The sequence below is a fragment of the Hippocampus zosterae genome, chromosome 20 (assembly GCF_025434085.1).
Source record: "Hippocampus zosterae strain Florida chromosome 20, ASM2543408v3, whole genome shotgun sequence".
NCBI classification, from domain to species: Eukaryota; Metazoa; Chordata; class Actinopteri; order Syngnathiformes; family Syngnathidae; genus Hippocampus; species Hippocampus zosterae.
This window is the reverse complement of record NC_067470.1, coordinates 9,454,423-9,477,343: the sequence shown is the minus strand read 5'-3', so window position 1 is coordinate 9,477,343 and position 22,921 is coordinate 9,454,423. Positions and strand designations below refer to the sequence as shown.

The window sequence follows — 22,921 nt, the reverse complement described above, 5'->3', positions numbered from 1 at the left end:
CCTTACCCACTGAAATGACAAAAGCATTAATCCCACTCCGCAGGTACTTGGAAATGTCGGAAAAGTCCACCGTGGCTCTCTCTGTAAAAAACAAAAACCTAAAATCATGTTGACATGATTTGAGGTGGCAATTCCCGCCTCCCACCTAACTCCTTCACTTCATTGCTGAAAGGTTTTCAGCAATCAAAGACACTTCGGTGATGATTCATCTCAAAGTTGTCCTGGTTGCATGTGCTGCACTACTGTTTTGAGTGTGAGGTTCAACATGGGTGCATGGTCTTTCACTGGTGTTTTAACGATCAGGGTTTTATTTGAGTTTTTTCGACTGTCAGTGCCTTGATGTCTTACTCTTCCTATGCGTTGTGTTGTTCCTTCCCCTTCTTTTGTTTTATTTGTTGTTTTTTTTGTTTGTTTCGTTTGGGTCCCCCCCCCTGCAGAATACCAGTGTCGCTTCCCCCACTAGTCGGATGCCCATCCCTTTGTCCGCGAAGTCCAGGCAGTCGCCGGCTACGACTGACAAAGCAGGAAAACAGCCAAAACTGCAGGACGCTCAAAGGCAGTTCCGACAGGTAGTTTTACTGTAGGGCCTTACCCATACAGACAAGAGGACAATGATTATGAGGGAGCGGCATGTACAATAAAGCGGGGGAACCTTTTGATTGTGGATCTATCGATGTTTCCGCTTTGACAGGAAGGCATGATTGACTCTTGACTGTTACCCCATAACATCACTGTACTGTATGCTTGTGCATGTCCACACTGCTCATGGGTTTCACTGTGTTGGTGACCAAATGTAAAAAAACTGGAACGAATGGCAGACAAAAAGCGAAGCGCATTTGCAAAATGGTCATCGCATTTCCAGTTCCCACCACAGCTGAGTTCCTAAACAGTGTTGCCGAACCCCAACATCAACTCCTTACTCCCGCCCCTCCCCATCCACCCAGGATGCTTATTTTCCACACTGCCCGCACCCTTCTCAGCGTGCACCTCTTGGCATACCCGAAACAACTGCTTTGACCACTTCTTAACCTCACTGAGACCTTTTTTCTTCTCCTGTAAAAGCGGCAAACTCAACTCACCACGTCCTGATCTTCTCACCATCAGTCCTGGCAGATAAGTGCCAGCCCAAAATTTGCCCCACGCCCCACGCCTGCTGGCTCTCACCTCTTTCCCTCTCTCTCACACACACACACACACCCACCACTTAACTACGTCTCCGTGAGCTTCTCCAAACCCTTCTGTGCATCTTCTGAAACGTCTCCCACAGCCTCTTGGGAGAATCTAACACTCCGTCTAACAAAGGAAGCTGAAGAGATGTCCCTACCAGTCTAACCTACTGTATGCATCTTGTTTCCTGGTAACGTCTCTCTGTTCAGTACGGGTGGGACAAAATATCAACGTTGATGAAGGGACAGTTATCGGGGATTTGACTGGCGATTAAAGGAGTTGAATCAAGGCAACTGGACTACCCAATTGTGGTTGAAGATACTTCTTTGTTAATGACAAAGTTTTCTGTCTTATGGAGTATTCCCACTCAGTTTAACACTCAGGTGGACGGTGGTCACACCAGTTCGAAACTCTTCCAGTGATTTTCAAACTGTGGCGTTTTAATAAAACCCTCGCAGGATTGGGAATGAATGCGAATAGCAAAAAAAAACACACACACACATCTAATTGCCTACAAAAATGAACAGTTCAAATTGTAATTTGAACCCAAATATAGATGCCAGAGGACTTTTAAACTCTGTTCAAAGAAAGCCATTCATAATGGCAGACACTTAGAGTGTAGTTTGAACGCCGCAGAGAATGAAAATAGCAGCGCTAGCAACACGAAGATAGCATTAGCAGCCAACAAGACTAGGTTAGCCACAACCTGCTCTGCTACTAGCATGAAATATTTGTAATAGAGTGTTATTATCAAACTAACTTCATCACCTTGAAGTTTTATTTTTTGAAAAGTAGGTGATATCGCTAACTCCGTGTCACTTTGGAATACATTCAGCTGCCTGAAGTCACTTTGCTCTGCTTCTGTTTCCTCGTCGAGCCCGACATGAAGAATTCGAGACCATGTACCATGACAAAATCACGTGATGTAGTCCAGTTGCCTTGTTTTCAAAAACATGATGATGACATTGTATTGTGGTGATATCAAGACTGATTCCCACCCCTGCTGTTATCCCGGTAGACATATTGTCTTGATTGTTGTCTGTGTATCATTAGTCTTCACTGTTTGTAGAGACTTTTGTATGTGTATTGTTTGACTTTTTTTTCTTTTTTATTTGACAATCAGAATGTGTTTTGGCATCTCTCTTCACAGGCTAACGGAAGTACTAAAAGAGTGGGAGCGGATCATAAAACTACCTCCCCCGCTGTACCCGTCTCTAAAATCCCCGCTTTTTACCCTAGCGCTACTAAAGGCGGCTCAGACGCCGCTAATCCCGCTAACCCGTCCTCCTCTTCCAAGTCCTCCCTCCCGTCCTCCCATAACGCTCGCTCGGCTTCCCTGCCCTCTTCGCACATCCCCTCCCTGTGCAACGGCTCCCTCAAACCCCCCTCGCAGCACGCGGCTAAAGCTCTCTCCTTCTCCTCGCAGACCCCCAACGGTCGAGTCCATTCTTCCTCCTCCTTCTCCTCTTCATCCTCTTCTTCTACCTCCCCTTCCCTTCTATCGCCTTTGGGCCCGGGCGGAAAGAGCATCCGCACCATACACACCCCCAGCTTCACCAGCTACCGGGCCCACAACGGCAGCAGCGGCAAATCCTGCATCCCGACAGCCTCGGCGGCTAAGGACTAGCCCCGCTTTAGCTCCTTCGTAATCCACGCGGCCCCCTAACTCCTCTTGTGTAGCAGCAAAAACTGTACTGTCTGTTTTTTGGGAGGGGGGGGGTTCTCTTTCACGCAGGGACCATGCAAAATAAAATGGCATAATCAGAGCTGTAACAGAAAAAGTGGCAGGCGGTGAATTTGGCCCTTAGTGGGGCCTAACCACAATATATAAATACCGGTAATCATCTACAATCATGACAAAACATGATTGCTACTTTGACTGGTTAGCCAGTTGAATTTGCCCTTAACAAGTTTTGCTCTGACCAACCAATCAGATGGTGGAGAATGTTAATGTGAAGCAAATTCATTCATTCATCTTCCGAACCGCTTGATCCTCACTAGGGTCGCGGGGGGTGCTGGAGCCTATCCCAGCTGTCTCTGGGCAGTAGGCGGGGGACACCCTGATCCGGTTGCCAGCCAATCACAGGGCATACAGAGACAAACAACCATCCACGCTCATACTCACACCTAGGGACAATTTAGAGCGTTCAATCAGCCTGCCACGCATGTTTTTGGAATGTGGTAGGAAACCGGAGCACCCGAAGAAAACCCACGCAGGCCCGGGGAGAACATGCAAACTCCACACAGGGAGGCCGGAGCTGGAATCGAACCCGGTACCTCTGCACTGTGAAGCCGACGTGCGATCCACTGGACTACCGTGCCGCCTGAAGCAAATTTGAAATGTTTAAATGTTTAAAAAATAATAATAATAACGATAATAACCATAGTTGAAGTTTGATCTAAAATCGCTACTCTGCGTCTGAAGGCCCTGGGCAGATTAGATTGGCACAACAGCATATGGAGGCTGATCTCTGACTGAACAAATTCAACATCACATGTAGCCACATGAAACACTACAAAATGAAGAAAATCGACTGTGGGTAATGAACTAATATAATATTCCACGGAGATGGAGCAAATATTGACATTTATAAATAGTGTTAAACCAGCAGAGAACGCTTTTCTGGCCCACGACTGCCTTGAAAAAAAAAAGTCAAATACTGCATTCATTGCAACTGACCGGTAGAGAATGAGTAACCCCCTCTGTTACGGCTCTGATACTTTGTCCTATTCCAGCTCAGTTTATTTGTACAGAACAGTGTAAAAAAAAATATACGAGCAGTGTGAAAGGGGCTTCTACATTAGAATCAGATGTACTATATTACACATAGGGTGTACAGATTGTTTTATTTTTTTCGTACCAGAGCTTTGGATAAGCGTAGTATATTTAATCTGTCAATGCGTATCCACCCTTGTAAATGCCTTGTAAACAGACCCGAGTATTTTTCTCATCAAAGTGAATGCGTCTCAACTGCCAACATTTGGGGAGCGAAATAGAATAAGAAGCATCACGCTGACCAATAACATAAGTGTGCCTACTTGCCAAAGTTATCCAAGTTTTGGGTGGTGGAATTTAGGGGAATACGCACCCATGTACTGTCACGTAACCCGTACTCGAGAGGAAACAAAACGGTGGATGTACAGAAGAGTAAATTGTCTCTCGACTAAGACAAGTAGTTTTAATAACGCACCAAAGTTTATGATTCGTATGCATGCCTATCCATCAGATACCTTAGGAGAGCGGTGTAGAAATAAAAGAATTATGTTTGCACAGATTGGACCATGTAAATATTTTCTTTTTTGTTTGGTTTTTGTAAAGCTTTAAGTCATATCGCCATGTTGAGTAGCAGCAGACATTGAAACCTGGAAAGCAAGGGTGGGCAAACTGTTCTAAAAAGCCTCAAAAAAATGCTTGTCGTCTTTATGACCTCATGAAGGTTGTTTGATCGACACATCTTACAGGTTTTTTTTCCCCATCATTTAAAATAGGAAAAAGATTCCCCACTCCTGCTGGAATGCGAGCTTCCATTTTTGGATTTGAATAAAAGGCTTAAAAACAAGCGTGTTTTTTGTGTATGTGTTTAATCTGCAAAAAAAAGCTGGTAAAAGGAGTGAAAGGTGTTGACATCACTTGTCCTACCTGGAACTTCCGCATCAACACAGGTTTGAAAATGCCGACTTTCATCATATACTGTATGTATATGTATGTAAATAACTTCCCTCCACAAAAGACGATTCGATACACACACACAAACACACACATATACATATGTATATATAGAGAGAGAGAGAGAGAGAAACAAATGGTTAGGTATGGTACAATTCAGTCGGCCAATGGACCATGTGCACCCGTGGAATGCAAAATTATGTTCATCTTTTAATACTGTAAAACAATTTTAAAAATGACGTGGTGGTTGCACACGTGTGCATACCCTCTGGGGTGTGGCGTCATGCTTTGGGGCTGTTTTTTTTTTTAAATTAAGATGAAGCCTGCGGCCTTTGTCAAAATTGAAGGAATTCTGAACAGTTCCAAATATTCGTCAGTGTTCATTCAAATGCATGTTTGTGCATGTTTTGTGATGGAGAGGAGAAAAGGCGCAATACAACAAATTAACAACATGGCATTAATTATTGCACTTGAAATGAGGGCAGTTGTGTCCTGGTTAATCTTGAATGAAGCCACATACCCATACTTATAAGAATATTCAAACGCGTGTTATCAGTTGTTTATTCAAAGTCTTTGGGGGGAAAATGGATTGTTGTAAATTGTTGATTTTCAATGTTGTACATACCGTAGAACACCGTAATAGTGGAAAATATTTAGATATTGTTCATTTTGCCTGGCGCAGATTTGGTAATTAGACGTGATTACCCAGATAAATAATTATTTTTGTTTTTTTTAATCGACTTCTAGCTATTTTGTCCCGTGCGGGTCCCCGTAGGTACAGCTAGTTACCAGGACAGCCAGGAAGAAGCTGAGAAGAATCTTTTTAGTTTAATTATTGAACGTGACACCGTTGCTGATATCGCGGTCTAGTTAAAACTAACACCAGGTTATCCTTTAAATCTGTTTTTTCCTCCAGACGTTATATGTTTCTTTCTTTTTCCGCGAGCCATCCTCGTGATGCTAACGCTAGCTAAACCAGCAACAGGTGGGATATGGTCGGCGCTAATTAGAGTGCAGCGTTTTGGTGGAACTGAACTATTCTCTGAGCAGGCTTAGTTAATTAATTTAATGACATTTTTTACGGCTGCTACTCGCACAAAACTCCCCAAAAAGTCTAACAGGCCCCCTTAGCCACCATGGGCACGGCCTCCTCCCTGGTCAGCCCCGGGGATGTGATCGAGGACGGCTACGGGGGCGAGGGCGGCGAAGCGTGCGAGATCCCCGTGGAGGTGAAGCCCAAAGCCCGGCTCTTGCGCAGTTCCTTCCGCCGGGGACCTCGGGTGATTGGGGCCAGCTTTAAATCGACTGGCTCCGTGGACCTCGAGTACGCCGCCGAGTACGAGCGTCTGCGCAAGGAGTACGAGATCTTCCGCGTCAGCAAGAACAACGAGATCACGTCTATGCAAAAGAAGGAGGCCAAGCTGGACGAAGAAAATAAGAGGCTGAGGGCTGAGTTACAGGTAGGATACATCTGCAGTGTCACACAGAGTTACCAAAAATGCGCGATATTTGTGTTTTAAAAAAGACTGGTGAAAGTAGAAATATTGGCCTTAAGTGCACCAAGACACCACTGAAGTGGATAGAAATACATTAAATTTGTTCCACCACCCCCTAAAGTCTTTGTAATGTGTTGTTTTAAAGGCAAATAGCACTCTATTGTGTTGTCCATCCATCAATTTTCTAATCCGCTTATCCTCACGTGGGTCAAGGGTGTACTGGAGCCTATCCCAGCTGTCTTTGGGCAGTAGGCTGGGTACACCCTGAACTGGTTGCCAGTCAATCGCAGTACACATGTACACAAATGACTATTCGCACTCACAATCATACATAGGGACAATTTCGAGTGCTCTATTAACCTGTCATGCATGTTTTTGGAGTGTGGGAGGAAACCGCAGTACCCAGAGAAAACCCACGCAGGCAGGGGGAGAACATGCAAACTCCACACGGGAAGCCCACAGCTAGAATCAAACCCTGCACCTCTGCACTGTGAGGATGATGTGCTAACCAGTCGACCATCTTGCCACCCTATGTCATATTGAACTTTATAAAAATATAACACATCTTTATCAATGCATTCAGATTTTTTTAAAATGACATTGCATCTATGTTGTCTCATTTGTTTTAATTCTTTATTTGAATAAACCTGAACATAATACCTTTCTATATGGCGACTAGTCCAGTGCAACTGTGGTTAAAACTACAAAAACAAATAAAATCTTAACATTTTGCAGTGGTGAAGCACAAAATAATGATGGGTTGCAAAAAAATATACGGTCAGATCTAATCAGTTTTTCCTCAAAACACAATTTTCGTCAGCCTCTCCATCATGAGTAGAACCACCAAAATTTGCAAGAACCCGCACTCCAAAACAAAGAGAAAATGTGCCATTTGGCATTGAAATGTCCTCAATGTGACCCCAGGCTTTGCAAAAGACCTACCAGAAGATCCTAAGAGAGAAGGAGAGCGCCTTGGAGGCCAAGTACCAAGCTATGGAGAGGGCTTCCACCTTTGAGCATGACCGGGATAAAGTGAAGAGGCAATTTAAGGTATGTCCCAGTCATTAAAATATTTTCCTTCATGCTAACCTTCCCTTCGTTCACTGCAAGATCTTTCGGGAGACGAAGGAGAAGGAAATCCAGGATCTCCTTCGTGCCAAGCGGGACTTGGAGTCCAAAATGCAACAACTGCAAGCTCAGGGCATCCAAGTTTATTGTCCCAATGATTCCGATTCAGACGACAACCAAACTACCGTGACTGGTAAAGCCCACCCACTCTTAAGTGCAAAAACCGAGGAGGGTAAAACTTCCAACACCTTGTGGCAGGGGATTGCGTTTTGTGTCTCCAGCTGCTGGAACCCAGTGTGAGTACTGGAATGGCGGTGTGCTGGGAAGTGAGCCCTCTATGGGCAGCATGATGCAGCTGCAACAGACCTTCCGGGGACCAGAGTTCGCCCATAGCCTCATTGACGTAGAGGGCCCCTTTGCAAATGTGAGCAGAGGTAAGCAAGCGAGTAGAATGTCAGAATTTGAAGCATAGACTGGTGTTCAAGGACGAAAGTCTGCTGAGGTAGGATACATCCTGTCGGAAGTAGAATAGTCGTTTTTCCATCTTGCCCTAATGAGAAGCGATCCCATTTTTCTAGATGACTGGGATGCTGCGGTGGCCAGTCTGCTGCAGGTGTCCCCTCATGTGCCTCAAGCCTTGTGGAGCAACACGGTGCGCTGCTACTTCATCTGCACACCGGAGACCAGAGCAGAGATGGAGATCTTTACAAAGGTGTGTATCCACGTGATGGGAGCAACCAAGTTTTCTGAAGTGGCATTTTTGCGGGATCTCGGTGTAAGAGGCGACAAATATCGGGTACGTGACCAGAGATGATGTCACCCGTATGGGTAATAAAGGAAGAACAGAGTTGTGGACTCTAACATTATTTAAGGCGGCTTAAAATAGCAGTCAAATGCAAATGTAGTCTAATTCTGTTTTTTTTGTTTTTTGGTTTGTTTGTTAGTTTTTTCCCAAAAGATGCATTCAGATGCAGTAGATTTTGGATTGATGAACACAGTAATCCATCGTTTATCGCGGTTAATGGGGACCAAAACCACCAGCATAAACGAAAATCCGCGAAGTAGCGACCAATTAACATATTAAAAAATATTTGCCCCACTTGGGCCTTTGCGCTTGAGCAGAGCACACTAACACACACACACACACACACACACACACACACACACACACACACACACACACACACACACACACACACACACACACACACACACACACACACACACACACAGGCCAGCGATCCCTCAGGCTGCAGCAGACGTGTTTATGATTAGTCAATTAATGTTGTTTAGACAATTAAGGATGGAGAGACCTGCTTTTGTTCTTATAAGTCTCTCTGTCTCTCTCTTTTTATCAACAACACACACTCACTCACCCTTGCTTGAGCAGAGTGGCACACACGAGCACGCATAGTAAACGACACTTAGACACTGATTTTTGCGGGGGAAAAAAAATTATGAATGTTTGAAAAAATCCGCGATGCACCGAAGCCGCGATAAACGAACCGTGGAATAGCGAGGGATCACTGTTTAAATGTCAACGTCCAGTATTTTATTTATTTATTTATTATTATTGCAGGCATTTAAAAAAAAATCTGAAAAGATCTGTAAAATGGATGTCGTCCACTGTTCACTCCATGACTTCATACCTTGAATACAGAAACACTCTCTGGTTCTGAGGAGGCTGTGTGAAGGTCTGGGACATTTCTACCTGAACGTCTGCTTCCACGAAGACGACGCCGCCGCCTCGTTCGCATTGGCGCGCAAACAGGAGATCGAGAGGAGCTCCGTTTGCGTGCTTCTCCTCAAATCCACCGTCAACAGGTAACGCCAGTCTGCCGACTTTGAGTAAAAACCTCAGTTTGAATTCCCGGCTCGTGTGATTCTGTTGTGATGTCGCAGCTCGGTCGTGGAGGATTGCGAGGAGGCTTTTGTGAAGAATCCAGATGGACATCCATTAGTGCTCTACCTCAGGACGGAAGGAGATGGCAACTTGTCCGGGCCCACCAGGAAGCTTCTGGAAAGGGTCAACGCTGCGGACAAGGCTGCTAAAATAAAGGTGCAGTATGCAGAACCATGACCATTTTTGGTTGAGTGGGGGTACATGTGTTGCACATGTGACCAGGTCTTGGACCATAGCGGTTCTGCTGAAGATGGAGCCAGCCTCATTTCTGCTCAGCTGGAGAAAATCATCAAACAGGTCCCCCCCATGCGTGAATGCATACGTTCAATTCATGCAATATTCCCGTCAAGTTTTAAGGTCACCCTTTTTTTTTCTGCTGTAGGAGTTGCTCGGTTTCGAGGGAGCGGACGCGGACCCAAAGGACTCCGCCATCGAGGAGGGTCGCGAGGAAGACTCGGGCGACGTCCTGTGGGACCTTCACGACGAGCAGGAGCAGATGGAGTCCTATCAGCAGGCGTGCGGCAGCACCAGCTCACAGCTGGGCTTCCAAAAGGTTGAGCTTCTTTCCTTCGTAGTTCCTCTCGATCACCTCGGGCTGAATCGACATGCGGTGTTCTCCACAGTACGTGGACCGGCTCAACGACATGATCGCCACCCCTCCTCCGACGCCACCTCTGCTGGTGTCAGGCGGTCCGGGCTCGGGGAAGTCCCTTCTCCTTGCCAAATGGTAAGAAAAACTCCAATTTTTCTCAATTTGATACATTTCTCGCCGTGTTGTTTCCAAGTGTGGAAAAGCAGCGTGAGCATTTGTTGTCCTCTGTAGGATCGAACTGCAGCAGAAGCAGTCCCCCAACACCTTGTTCCTCTCCCATTTCGTCGGGCGACCCATGTCCTCCAGCTCTGAGCCTGTCCTCATCATCAAGCGCCTCACGGTGAAAGTGAGATCACTTCCTGCCTCGTTTTATCTTCCAAATTCAAAACCTCACAAGTGAATTTGTTGTCCGACGGACGGTGCCGTAGCTGCTGCAACATTTCTGGTCCATTTCGGGCTTGTCCATGGAGCCCAGCAAGATCCTGGAGGAGTTTCCCCGCTGGCTCGAGAGGCTCTCGGCGCGCCACCAGGGCAACATCATCATCATCATAGACTCCATTGACCAAATCCAGGTCTCACGTCAGCTTTGAGCGTGTGATTTCAGTTCAGAATGATAACATGCGCCTTATCTTCCTTCCCCAGCAAGCAGAAAGACACATGAAGTGGCTGATTGACCCGCTGCCCGTAAACGTCAGAGTGGTCGTGTCTGTCAACGTGGAGACGTGTCCTCAGGCGTGGCGGTCGGTCCTACACGTCACACACGGCAGCCGTCTGTTGACTAGAAAAAAAGGAGAGAACACATTTATATGCATTTCAGTTCATAACAAATACTAATTAAGTATTTCATGGCGAATCCTTAACATTTTCATGACACTTATGCAAAAAAAAACCCCAAAACGTCATTTAGCAGTGCCTGTCTGTCTCCATAGGGTGTCACTGCAAACTTGAAAATACTTATTTTCAGGAAATAAAAGATTCAGCAACAATTTGAACAGAACAGCCTGTTTTGTTTTGTTTTTGGGATTTTTTAAGAAGCACATAATGGGCTCTCTACAGGTTGTGGCCCACTCTTCACTTGGACCCGCTGAGTCCCAGGGAGGTCAGGAGTGTGGTAAACGCAGAGTGCCTTAACTCGGACCTCCGACTCACCAAAGATCAGGTAGGACCAGCTCACTGCTATGTGTGTCCATCTCAGTGCGGTGGGAGTGACTCAAGTATATCTTCTCCAGGAGAAGAAGTTGGAGAAGCACTGCCGTTCTGCGTCGACTTGCAACGCTTTATACGTCACATTGCTCGCAAGGATGAGCACTAGGTTCTCAAATTTTTTTTTTATTCAGTATTTGGAGAACAACCAGGCTACCAATCAAACACGATTAAAAAAAAAAAATCATTCTTCTTATTATTTTTAATGTGTAGTGGAGGATGGTCGCTGGAGAAGAGCCTCGAGCAGTGCCTGCAGTGTCAGGACACCTTGTCACTCTACCGCCTGGCGCTCAAAATGACGCTGGACTCCCTCGGCTCGGACAAAGAGCGACACATCATGAGAGAGGTGGTCTACTTGGGGAGATGGAATATGGCTGCCATGAAAACAAAAAAAAAATCGAATAAATCTAAAACATCAGCGCTCACTGCTTATCCGGACTTTTGTTTTCATCTTGTGTGCAGATACTCTGCCTGCTGTACTCCAGTCACAATGGAGTGAGTGAGTCCGAGGTTCTCGATCTTCTCCCAGAGTTGGAATTTCCAGCGCTGGCGTCAATGCTCTTTCGTCTGAGTAGACTCTGCGTGGTCACCCTCCACTGCGGCCTCATCAGATTCCAACATCTGCAGGTACCTGCGCCCCATTGGTTCACATGGGCAGTCCTAAAAAATGAATGCGACAAATGGATACTTACTACAAAAGTAAATGAAGCTTGAAATTTAGAAATGGAATGTTCTTCCATGGCGAACATTTAATCACTCGAGAATGCATTTCTGTTCGGATCATTCCATTTTGTCCCGGTAGTCCAGTGGTTAGCACGTCGGCTTCACAGTGCAGAGGTACCGGGTTTGATTCCAGCTGCGGCCTCCCTGTGTGGAGTTTGCATGTTCTCCCCGGGCCTGCGTGGATTTTCTCCCGGTGCTCCGGTTTCCTCCTACATTCCAAAAACATGCGTGGCAGGCTGATTGATCACTCTAAATTGTCCCTAGGTGTGAGTGTGGGCGTGGATGGTTGTTCGTCTCTGTGTGCCCTGTGATTGGCTGGCATCCAATTCAGGGTGTCCCCCGCCTACTGCCCGAAGACGGCTGGAATAGGCTCCAGCACTCCCCGCGACCCTAGTGAGGATCAAGCGGTTCGGAAGATGAATGAATGAATGAATGTGTTATTTACAATCCACTTTGGTCAGAAAAAAAAAAATCTTGTCTTTTGTGTCACCAGGCGTGGGAAGCGGTGAGATTGGAGTTTCTGAGCGCAGGGTGCGGTTGCACGACATACAGAGAGAAGCTGATCCACTACTTCAGCCAGCAACTCAGGTGGCATCCGGACGGCCATCTTTGCTCTCGCACAAACCCTCCATTCTCTCATTGTATGTGAATTTCACTCATTTCACTGGACGTGTGTTTCTGGTAGTCATGATCACGTGACGTGGCGCGTCGCCGACGAGCTGCCTTGGTTGCTCCAGCAGCAGGAGGACCGCACCAAACTGCAATTGAGCCTTTTGAACCTGTTTGTCTCCCAGAACCTGTACAAGAGGTTTGTGTGTCCGCGTGCTGTCATAAGCTAACCGTAATTCTTAAAATTGTGACCGGGCATGAGTTATATGTTCCAGACCCACACGCATTTGCAGAAAATCAGCAAAATAGGGACCATATAAAAACTTACTGAAACTCACTTCAAAAAATGTTGCTTTAAAATAGGCTGGGCAATATATCTTTATTGTATTGAAATTGAGATATACTGGATAGTCAAGATACTCGTATGAATATTGAAATGAGAACGAGACCAGTCACGTGACCTGTTACGGTTCCGAAACAATCGGGAGTCCACACACCTCGCCATGCAATACATAAATGCATACACAACCATCGTCATGTGCGGGGCTGAGTGGTTATAATCCTTAAATCACAGTTGGCATACAGTGTGAATGTATTTATTTTTAATTTATTGCTGAGTTTAATGTTGAGGGCTGTCAGTCAGTATAAAAAAAATAAAACTACACTTTCCACATGTTTTTGGATTGATATTTTGTCACACACGGACCTTAAGTACAACTCCTACCTACTGAGGCGTTGAAATCACAATAATATAATAATAATAATAACTAAAGAATGACCTTTCTATGGAGAGTTTGTAGAAATCACGAAGAGCTGATCTGAAATAAAGTCAGAATGTACTGTAAAGTCAGGAGAGTAACCTCGTGATAGAATTCGATTCATTAAAATGGATCGCGCAAACAAGCCGCCACTAGCCCTGCTTTGCCAAAAATTCTAATTTGATCTACAGGGGTCATTTCTCCGAGCTGCTCGCCTACTGGCAGTTTGTGGGCAAGGACAAAAGCTCCATGGCCACCGAGTACTTTGACTCGCTGAAGCATTACGAGAAGAACTGCGAAAGTGAGGACAGCATGACCAAGCTGGCCAACTTGTACGAGACGTTGGGACGTTTCCTCAAAGACTTGGGCCTGTCCAGTCAGGTGGGGGGCATTTTTTTTTTTTTAAGTATTGGTTCATCCTGAAATGATAGCGTATAATCCACCTTGTTCTTTGTTTGTTCCCTGCTAGGCCGTAGCTCCTCTGCAGCGGTCACTCGAGATCCGAGAGACCGCCCTGGACCCTGACCATCCCAGCGTAGCGCGCTCTCTGCATCAGCTAGCCGCCGTCTACGTCCAGTGGAAGAAGTACAGCAATGCCGAGCAACTGTACAAGCAGGCGCTGGAGATCAGCGAGAACGCCTACGGGGCCGAGCACGGCAGCGTGGCACGAGAGCTGGAGTCCCTTGCCGTACTCTACCAGAAACAAAACAAGTACGCTGGTGCCGCGAGTGGCTATTACAATGCTGCCGGCATCACTGATGCAGATGAGCGATATACTTTTATCATTATCTCGATTTAGGTATGAACAGGCGGAGAAACTCAGGAAGAGGTCAATGAAGATCAGGCAGAAAACGGCTCGCCAGAAAGGCCATATGGTGAATATTGAAGTACTGCTATCGTACAGTAGTAGTGTAAGTTGAGGGCTTCGTTGTTTTTCAGTGCATGACTCTTCTTTACGAATGACAAAAGGACAGATGGAATCCTTTAATGCAGTTTATTAAAAGGGGGGAAAAAAAGACGTCTGCACCGGAGCACGTTTGAGAACATAACTCTCGTAACAAAAATCACTTCCCGTTTCTCTTACCTTCACAGCCAATCGGAACGTATCAATATAAAAATATGTCTAAGCAATCATTAAACAACAGAATAGAATTTAGGAACGCTTAACATGAAATAATATGACGCTCAAACATAAAATGAATGAATTAATAATACTACAAACTCGATAATACTACAAAATGGAAATGTTCGAATTGATCAAATGTCAACGTGTTAAAAATACAGTTGACAATGAAAAAAAAAGACGAAATTTCCACTGGAAAAAAATAGGTCGGCATGTCATACCAACACCCAGATACTTATTACACATTTTTTGCTGGGCTTATTTATATATTTTTTGGGTTAAGGAGGAGTGTCTCCACTCTGTGGCGATAGGTGCACAGCTTAAATTGTCACTGAACACAATCTTCTGTGAGTCTCGAAAGATGAGTGCAAATGCTCTAAAACATCTGGCAAAATGAGGAGCTGTGCTTTGAAAACGGCTGCTTGTGAAGGACTTTATAAAGGATACTTAACAGTCGTAAAAAGAAATGACCTCGTGAGCACTGGCAGCCCAATGTACACTTGTCCAAATTCTTAAGTTTCTGAAAATAATGCTTGGTTTTGATTTACACCATCAGACGTGTTAGTTTATTAATCAGTTTATCACTAGAGCAGCCAAGGAAGCTGTACCTAATGTTGTCGCTGGTGAGTTATCTGCCTGTGTTCTCCGCGCTGCAGTATGGCTTCACTCTGTTGCGTCGCCGGGCCCTCCAGCTTGAAGAGCTCACCCTCGGGACCGATTCCGCCGACTGCGCCCGGACCCTTAACGAACTGGGTGTGCTCTACTACCTCCAGAACAACCTGGAGTAAGTTTCACCCGCCCTCACGACCCTTCTAGGACCTTCCGCCGCATCACGTCTACTTTGCACGTTCTGACCAGTGCGGCCAAGGTGTTCCTGACGCGCTCGCTAGAGATGCGCCAGCGCGTCCTGGGCCCGGACCACCCCGACTGCGCGCAGTCCCTCAACAATTTGGCGGCACTGCACACAGAGAGGCGGGACTACGAGGCGGCCGAGGATATGTACGAGAGGGCGCTTGACATCCGTAAGAGGGGCCTCTCGCCGGACCACCCCTCGCTTGCCTACACGCTCAAACACCTGGCCATGCTCTATAAGCGCAGGGTGAGGTGTAAACATTCATTCATTCATCTTTCATGAATCAAAGCAAATTAATATAAAAATGCCTCAAGTAATCGTCAGTTGAAAAATGAATTAATGCCTGACCTCCTAACAAACACATCAGGGAAAAATAACAATGGGTGCTGGCTGGAATTTTCTTTATTACTCACCATCGCTACACAAGCATTTGTACAATTAAAGCACTCTTCTCAACTAAATACTTCATTGTACAACAAACGAAAAAACTGACACGCCGTGATTTTAGGTCAATGAACTATTCGCAGTGTCTACAGAATAGCCTGAAAAGGTAGCCTCTTTTTCAAAAAGATCGTCACTTAGAAAAAATTAATAAAAGCCTCACCTCAAATAGCAGAAAGAAATTAGTAGGTGCTGCCACTTAGCTCTACAAAATGTTGATGTAAGTGATTGACGAAATAATTGATACATAGAAATCTATAATATGTGTACTGTATATGCAGGGGAAGCTGGAGAAGGCGGTGCCCCTCTACGAGCTCTCACTGGACATCCGGGAAAAGAGTTTTGGGCCGAAACATCCCAGCGTAGCGACGGCACTGGTTAACTTGGCGGTCATCTACTGTCAGCTGGTGACCGCTGATTTTTGCTCTCCTAATTAACACACACGCGGATGTATAAAATATATATTTTTACATGGTCACGTGATGCTGTGCTTGCGTATGTTTATCAGAAGAAGCACGGCGAAGCCTTGCCTCTCTATGAACGAGCGCTCAAAGTGTACGAAGATAGCCTGGGACGCTCGCATCCGCGCGTCGGGGAGACTCTCAAGAACCTGGCGGTGCTCAGGTATGTAACCGCAAAAACACTTTACCTCCACCAAGCAGTCATAACAATCAGAATGACATTTTTCGGCCAAGTGTGTGAAACGCACTCGGAATTTACTTCCTCAGTTGCACACAGTAGACTTAGCACAACTCAAAAGTAGCGGTCTACTTGCAACGGCGACAGAAGAGGTGCGGTCCTTTGCGTGGCAGCTGGTACTAAGCGGTTGAACGTCTGCCATCTTAGCTCTTAGCCTGACATTCTCCTTTTTTGCAGCTACGAGGAGGGCGACTTCGAGACGGCAGCCGAGCTGTACAAGCGCGCCATGGAGATCAAGGAGGCGGAGCCATCGGTGGCGTGCGGCAACGCGCCGTCGCGCCACTCGTCCAGCGCCGACACGTTCAGCCTCCGGGGACCACACGGCCCCAGGTAACCCTGTCACCCCTGTGCACAGGCACGCTACCACTTGGGAAAAGTGGATTTGCACACAGAGCTTTTTGTCATTCAGAATCGTGAATACGTTTTCTATTTGCTTCAGGAAATGGTAGGACAGGGGTCGGCAACCCAAAATGTTGAATGAAAGAGCCATATAGGACAAAAAAACCAAAACAAATATGTCTGGAGCCTTCTATAAAACTTATAATGAAGGAAACATGCTGCATGCATGTAGGAGACTGGACTGTCTCGGAATTGTTTGTTATTACTTCCTTTGTTGTGTTTTCACAAACGCCCCCATAGAATTTATTTAGTACTTTCCTCGCTTGATTTTTTTGGTTTTGTTTATTATTTTCGCTTTTCTTAGTGACAGTGAAGTGATCATTAACTTCCATTTTTCTGAGGCCGTCTTTGAACGCCTCTCGGGTCGAACGAGAAGAGAGAAGGCACTTTGTTAACTAAATTGTGAAAGATGTGACTTGGCCAAATAGTATTCAATACATGTACTCCCTTTAATAATAGTTACTGCAACCATTTTTAATGATTTATCTATTGTCTTATTTGCTATACAATGGTTAGTAAGTGTCCCAATGTAAGGTTTATACAACAGCATTGATAATAAGATAAAACCTTCATTAGTCTCGCAATGGAGAAATCCCCAATTCACAGCAGCACAGTTATGAAAGGAAGAAGTAGAACAACAAAATATAGGAGCTGCTGGAAAGGCAGCTACTCTTGCGGCGCCATTTTGAAGTGAAAATAACACAACACAACACATATTGTCTGAAGCAGTTATAGATGAAAGAGGAGAGGATCAAAGTGTCCTTTCACCAGTGGATCAGAGACGTCATGCTGAAAATGTGCACACGTCTGCTACAAGTGAAGTTTTGAAATGACCCAACAAATGTGGTGTTTCTGTCACGGTTAACATATCAGTATTTATCTTTGACCCAAATGATATTTTGACTGCCAAAATATTAACTGTTTTCTTCCAAAAAAATAAGTGCAATTTCTTAAGCTGTGAAATTCTAGTTATTTTCCTGCTCACATTTGGGTTAAAAAAATGGGAGCATGTATTGTATTAAAATGAGCTCAGTCTTCAAACGCAAAGAGCTCACTGAAGTTGAATGAGTCTGCTTTAAAGCACGTCATGATGCAGGTGCTTTCATTAGGTGGCCTAACTACAAAATTGTTGAATGGTCCAAATACAGTGCAATACTAGACTGTGTGTTTGTGTTTTTATGTGTTGTAATATAATGTGTTCAAGGAAGTCAACATTCCACATGTATTCCTGCTAATAAATACTTTATTGAGATGTTAACAATATGAAGCATTGTGACCTTATGTCATGCATTCACCTTTTTTTGTGGTCTTTTTTCACGGTCAGTTATGGGATGTCATCCAATGTATGCCATGATAAATCCAGTATTTGTCTTTAAATTTGCCTACCGCGCAGCCTACAACTTTCTCATTTGAGCCATCAGGTCCTCCAGGCTTTGTTCAGTCTCTTCCACCATCTCCTCGTCACCCTTATTCTGTTTCCGACGAAAAACAAAATCAGAAAGTGACAACATTTCTAAGGCTATCAGTAATTGTTGGATGGGAACTGACCGGCATCGGGATGGTGTACGCCACGGTGATGCCTTCAGGGAGGTCGGCAACGGCAGCCGCCCCGGCCTGCGTCTCTTCGTTGGCCTCCTCCGATACCAGTTCAATCCCCCATTCGTTGTCCTCGTGTAGCACCTCCTCCTCCTCCTCGACCTGGATCGTCTCATTCTTTGGTCGCTCCGCTTCCTGCGCCTGGCGGGGGGACGCATTTGCAAGCAGGGTGCCATGTTAGCTCACCCGCAATGCTGTGGCTTGATTTAAGATGGGTTTGGATCGCATGTTTCAAGTAACAATTCAGATATTTTTCCTTTGCTCTCAAATGGTGCAATTAGGCAACACAATATTTCTATTTACACAAAAGTAGGGCCTGACTGATATTGGATTTAAATGTTTTAACCCATTTGCTGATAACATAATACAAATAACATTCAAGCCTCTCCCTGAAAAAAACAACAAAAAAAACATTATGTAGACATCTGTGCATAAGTGGTTGTTTCCTACATTTGGATGCGTGTCACTTGAAACACACACACACAAAAAAACGGTTATAGGTATTGAAATAGAATTGGGCACATGCAGTTTAAATCCAGCGTCAATATCAGCGCAGCGAGATAAGATATCCTTTATTTGTCCCACACTGGGGAAATTTACAATCAAATTTCCAACTTCACCTTGTAGACTTCTTGCTGTCTCCGGCAGTGGCGATCGTTGCACTGTGGGTTGGGCTTCATGGCCATGCTGGGGAAGAAGTCCTGCATGGCGTTGTAGCCCAGGTAATAACTGACGCGCCCAAACTTCAACAGATATCTGCGAAACCGACAAAGTCCCGTTTTAGCGACAAAAATCCATGATTAGATCCTTCCACTCAAACTAGTGAGTGCAATAATGAAATCAAATTGGTAAGTAAAACGAGGAGCATAAAAAAGTGCATATTTTAAAAATAAATAAATCACATTTTCATGTAGTTATTCCAAATTCTATATTCTTGACATTTGCTATAAAAAGGCACATTTCCCAAATTTGAAAACAATTTTGAAAAAAATGTTCATGTTTTCAATCGAAAAAAAGCTTGAGAATAAAACAAATTCTAAAATAAGACAAAATACTGAATGCAAAAAAAAACTAATTCCCATTCAAATAGAATTCAATAATTTAATTCACGAACTTTGGGTCTATGCAGTGCAAGTGCTTAGAAAAATACTTTATATTGCTTTTTTGGGTGGAAAAAACAAAATATACTGTATTTGTTTTAGAATTGAAAATAAATGTTCCCAATGAATATTTTTTTTAATTATGACATTTTCTAAAATTCTTGTAATAACTTTACCCCCTCTAATAGCTTTTCTAGTAATTTTCTCTCCTTTGTAACACAAAAGATACTACAGAGTCTGCCAAGGTTTTCTGTTGTGACAGAAGTAGGGGGTGGGGGATGATTTTTGGTGCAACTGTGTATGGAATTTACTTTAGGACATTTTGGACCAGGATGCCAGCGACGACGCCCATAGTGGTGGGCAAGCTGGCAGCGCACACGCCCTCCCTCTTGAGGGTCTTCTCATCAATGTTGGCCGCCACCACCAGAGGGGGAGCGCACTGCGCAATCACACAAAACAAATACTGACTTTGTATCAACAATTGCAGTTATGTAGCTGTTAGCCTCCCGGGAAAAGGTGTGTGTGTATCTGTTTGTGTAGTTTTTTACAGCAAAGCATGCCGTCTCTCCTGGGTTGATGAGCTGTATGTGTCCCGACACGGCGTTCTCGCTGACTCCGGACTCCATCCAGGTCTGACCCAATTCGTTACAAGCCTTCACAAAGTGGAGAGTTTGACAATCACACCCACAAAAGCCACCCCCAAAAAATGTTTTGCTGGTCACTCCTTACTGTATTGATGGCCATGCGGGCCTCAAAGTTGTCCACGCAGCTCAGGACTAAATCCACGGGCTTGCCGTCCTCCAGGCCTCCGTGACTTAGAAGACAAGAGAAGTCAAGACACTTCCACGAAGCGCGGAGGAGAGAACGCGAGGAAAAGTCACCTGAGACGCTCCATGAAGTGGTTGAAATTGTCCAAGGTGGTGATGTTGTAGTTGTGCGTCTCAAACGACACGTCTGGATTGATGTTTCTGGATCAGGGTGCGGTCAAGAACAGGTAAAAAAAAAAAAAAACATCAAGTTTTTATTCTGATGATTACTTTATTGAATATGCCATGAATATGTGTTACCTGAGTGTGTGTTCAGCAGCCTCCACCTTGCTGAGGCCGGCCTGGTGAGGCTGGAAGAAGAGTCGGTTCATGTTGGCCAGCTCCACCTTGTCGTAGTCGAACAGCAGCAGCTGGGAAGATGTGGACACAACATTAGGTACACCTGCACTATCTTGTATCAATAAAATGACTAGGTGGAGCAACTACAGTCTCTCCAACTGCAGAGTACAGGAATACATTAGAAAATCCAAATTTGGTGAGAACTGCGATTATCTTAATATCATATTTAATTTTTTTTGTGTCCATGTAGTATAGTGGAATCAATGTCACTTTAGTGTAAATTGCTACTGTAACCTATCCATATTTTATATTATCTCTAAAAGTTTAATATTTTGAACTAGGAAAGACTTACATGTGATTATAATAGCTCATGTTTTATGGCTAAAAGTAATGAATGAGCAAGTTTTCATCAATTTGTAATGTACCACCACAACACCATCTGTGACTCTTTTACGTTTTATTTGGAAGAAATGTGTTGTTTCACATAGCTCTCCCCAAAAATAATGAAAATATTTTTTTTGCACAATGCAGGTATACATAATAATCTGATCAACTCATAATAGGAAAAGAGCTTTGCATTATTACCTTACCGATGCCACACCTGGTGAGCATTTCGGCCGTCACGCTGCCCACTCCCCCAACGCCCACCACTGCTACAGTGAACGTCCGGATGCTCTGTCAGACACATTGGACAACAATATTTTCACAAAACGTTCAGAATTTTGAACGGGATGTCCAAGGGTAGCAATTGCTAACCTCGTAATTATCAACGATACCCATTCTCTTCAGAGCCATCAGGCGACTGCAAGGACGAGTTAAAAAAAAAAAGCTTGAATGAGTCACCAGTCTCCCAAAGGGCGCGGCACCTCCAAAGCACATTTAAAATTCGTATAAAAATGAAACATTACCTATAAGGGTTGGAATCCACAACTTCTGCGCTCATATTTTTAATTTTGGGTCGGTGGAGCTGCTCGGTGGCGCATTGCTTTTGCTTACACTTGATCAGTTCGTTCTCCAACTCCCTCACGCGGAGCTTCAGTTCCTCCATCGTTGCCATAAGGGATCCCAAAAGCCAACAATTAAAAACTAAAAAAATGGATGTACATACATGTACGTAACACCCAGACGACAACAATCGACCCGGTAAAGTACACGTCTTCACAAGTCCAATCAGCTGTCAGGATGTGTGTTACAGCATATCAAGTTCGTGCGGAAATACAGTGACCAAAACAGATCCGGCCTAACTTGCCACAACACACGACGCGTATTTATTTTGTTTTAAATAAAACTACAATAATCTTCAATTATTTGAAGTATAAACAATTAACCCCCCACCCCCCAGTTTGTGTGTTTGAGTCGAATGTGCGTAGGAGCAAATAACCCGACCAAGCCAGCGACCTAGTTGACGAGCAACTTCTAGAAAATAATTAATCCACTTTCTTATCATTTCAAGACTAAAACATGGACGAAAGGACGACTCCGGTACGGCCTCAGCATCAATTCGACGAGGACAGACTTAAAGAGTATCTGTCTGCGAAGTCGTTCGTGTCAAACGACGACACGCTCGTTGTCAGACAGTACAGGTGAGTTTGTCGTTTGGGTCACGATTAAGTTGACAACTTTCTTGAGCTAACATGGTAATCGCCTTTCCAGTGCGGGGCAGTCCAATCCAACTTTCCTGATTCAGACACCTTCCAAAAGTTATGTTTTGAGGAAGAAGCCACCTGGTGCGTTGTTACCAGGTGCCCACAAGGTAGAAATTTACAAACAAAATCACGACATACGTTCCTGCGCTTTATGTCATAAATTGTTTGTAGGAATAATAATACTTGTGCAACAGAACTGTCATTAATTTTAAACTTCAAAACCATTGGACCTCCATTTCATTTGATGAAAATAAATGTAGCATTGTAATTTTGTTGACATGTTCCTACATACCGAAAAAACTGAGTAGCCTGTCATGAAAAGTTTTTTTTTTTAAATTGTCACTCAGTTAAAACTATTTGACACACGGATCCATCAATCAGTACGCGGAGTGAATGTTTTTAAACTTTAATAAAAAAAAGTTGATAGTTACAGTTAGCAAAAAAAATAAAATAAAACAAAACCCCAAATTTACTGTCTCAGGAAATTAGAATAGTACAGGGGGACAAATTAAAAATAGAATGTTTCAACAGAAATAAAGAGTATCAAGATAAATCTACATTCATATTAAGTTTTTTCTTCTCAGGTGGATAGGGAATATCGTGTTCAGAAGGCCTTGCATTCCACTGGATTCCCTGTGCCTCGGCCCCTCCTGCACTGTACTGACATAGACATCATTGGAACAGAGTTCTACCTGATGGAGCACATTGTGGTGAGTTTGCAAAGGTATTCAGCACTTCTGAAATGTAAACGAATAAGTTGGCTAATGGACTT

The 22,921-nt window shown here is 44.4% G+C and overlaps 3 protein-coding genes across 21 annotated transcripts in view; 2 read left to right on the top strand and 1 right to left on the bottom strand.

Annotated features, from left to right (window-relative positions):
* Positions 1-4,723, top strand: part of si:ch211-285f17.1 (sickle tail protein homolog) — a 102,835-nt gene extending 98,112 nt beyond the window's left edge. For 15 of the 18 annotated variants that reach the window (XM_052054066.1, XM_052054059.1, XM_052054064.1 and 12 more), the window contains 2 exons: positions 438-569; positions 2,318-4,723. In XM_052054066.1, coding sequence (XP_051910026.1) covers positions 438-569; positions 2,318-2,794 — 609 coding nt within the window. In that variant the 3' untranslated portion in view covers positions 2,795-4,723. The remainder of the gene's footprint in view (positions 1-437; positions 570-2,317) is intronic. The other 3 variants (XM_052054065.1, XM_052054072.1, XM_052054075.1) reach the window with 2 other exon arrangements.
* An 846-nt stretch (positions 4,724-5,569) lies between these two features.
* Positions 5,570-22,921, top strand: part of LOC127592965 (nephrocystin-3-like) — a 31,234-nt gene continuing 13,882 nt past the window's right edge. Inside the window, exons 1-30 of one of the 2 annotated variants that reach the window (XM_052054106.1) lie at positions 5,570-6,294; positions 7,255-7,380; positions 7,441-7,591; positions 7,680-7,832; positions 7,977-8,110; positions 9,059-9,222; positions 9,301-9,457; positions 9,524-9,598; positions 9,684-9,854; positions 9,925-10,028; positions 10,125-10,239; positions 10,322-10,465; positions 10,536-10,633; positions 10,950-11,052; positions 11,123-11,205; positions 11,310-11,442; positions 11,559-11,723; positions 12,313-12,407; positions 12,505-12,627; positions 13,378-13,567; positions 13,656-13,897; positions 13,986-14,061; positions 14,966-15,093; positions 15,168-15,408; positions 15,885-16,010; positions 16,112-16,227; positions 16,480-16,632; positions 20,545-20,556; positions 22,157-22,256; positions 22,734-22,859. In XM_052054106.1, coding sequence (XP_051910066.1) covers positions 5,971-6,294; positions 7,255-7,380; positions 7,441-7,591; positions 7,680-7,832; positions 7,977-8,110; positions 9,059-9,222; positions 9,301-9,457; positions 9,524-9,598; positions 9,684-9,854; positions 9,925-10,028; positions 10,125-10,239; positions 10,322-10,465; positions 10,536-10,633; positions 10,950-11,052; positions 11,123-11,205; positions 11,310-11,442; positions 11,559-11,723; positions 12,313-12,407; positions 12,505-12,627; positions 13,378-13,567; positions 13,656-13,897; positions 13,986-14,061; positions 14,966-15,093; positions 15,168-15,408; positions 15,885-16,010; positions 16,112-16,227; positions 16,480-16,632; positions 20,545-20,556; positions 22,157-22,256; positions 22,734-22,859 — 4,128 coding nt within the window. In that variant the 5' untranslated portion in view covers positions 5,570-5,970. Of the gene's footprint in view, positions 6,295-7,254; positions 7,381-7,440; positions 7,592-7,679; positions 7,833-7,976; positions 8,111-9,058; positions 9,223-9,300; positions 9,458-9,523; positions 9,599-9,683; positions 9,855-9,924; positions 10,029-10,124; positions 10,240-10,321; positions 10,466-10,535; positions 10,634-10,949; positions 11,053-11,122; positions 11,206-11,309; positions 11,443-11,558; positions 11,724-12,312; positions 12,408-12,504; positions 12,628-13,377; positions 13,568-13,655; positions 13,898-13,985; positions 14,062-14,965; positions 15,094-15,167; positions 15,409-15,884; positions 16,011-16,111; positions 16,228-16,479; positions 16,633-20,544; positions 20,557-21,723; positions 22,087-22,156; positions 22,257-22,733; positions 22,860-22,921 lie in introns of those variants that run through there. The other variant, XM_052054104.1, reaches the window with a different exon arrangement.
* On the bottom strand, positions 17,927-21,708 carry uba5 (ubiquitin-like modifier activating enzyme 5). Its single transcript, XM_052054121.1, has 11 exons — positions 21,412-21,708; positions 21,260-21,305; positions 21,089-21,178; positions 20,465-20,574; positions 20,279-20,365; positions 20,127-20,211; positions 19,946-20,050; positions 19,709-19,836; positions 18,918-19,053; positions 18,250-18,438; positions 17,927-18,173 (listed from the first exon to the last, which is right to left on the bottom strand). Exons 1-11 carry the CDS (start codon positions 21,558-21,560, stop codon positions 18,096-18,098), a joined length of 1,203 nt encoding a protein of 400 aa, XP_051910081.1. The 5' UTR covers positions 21,561-21,708; the 3' UTR covers positions 17,927-18,095.

Excerpts from the sequence above, each read along its gene's own strand:
- uba5 (XM_052054121.1), bottom strand. The coding sequence starts at position 21,560 with ATGGCAACGATGGAGGAACTGAAGCTCCGCGTGAGGGAGTTGGAGAAC. Across the intron at positions 20,051-20,126 it reads CCCGCATGGCCATCAATACA|GCTTGTAACGAATTGGGTCA; the intron begins GTAAGGAGTGAC and ends CACTTTGTGAAG. Across the intron at positions 18,174-18,249 it reads CGTACACCATCCCGATGCCG|AATAAGGGTGACGAGGAGAT; the intron begins GTCAGTTCCCAT and ends CGTCGGAAACAG.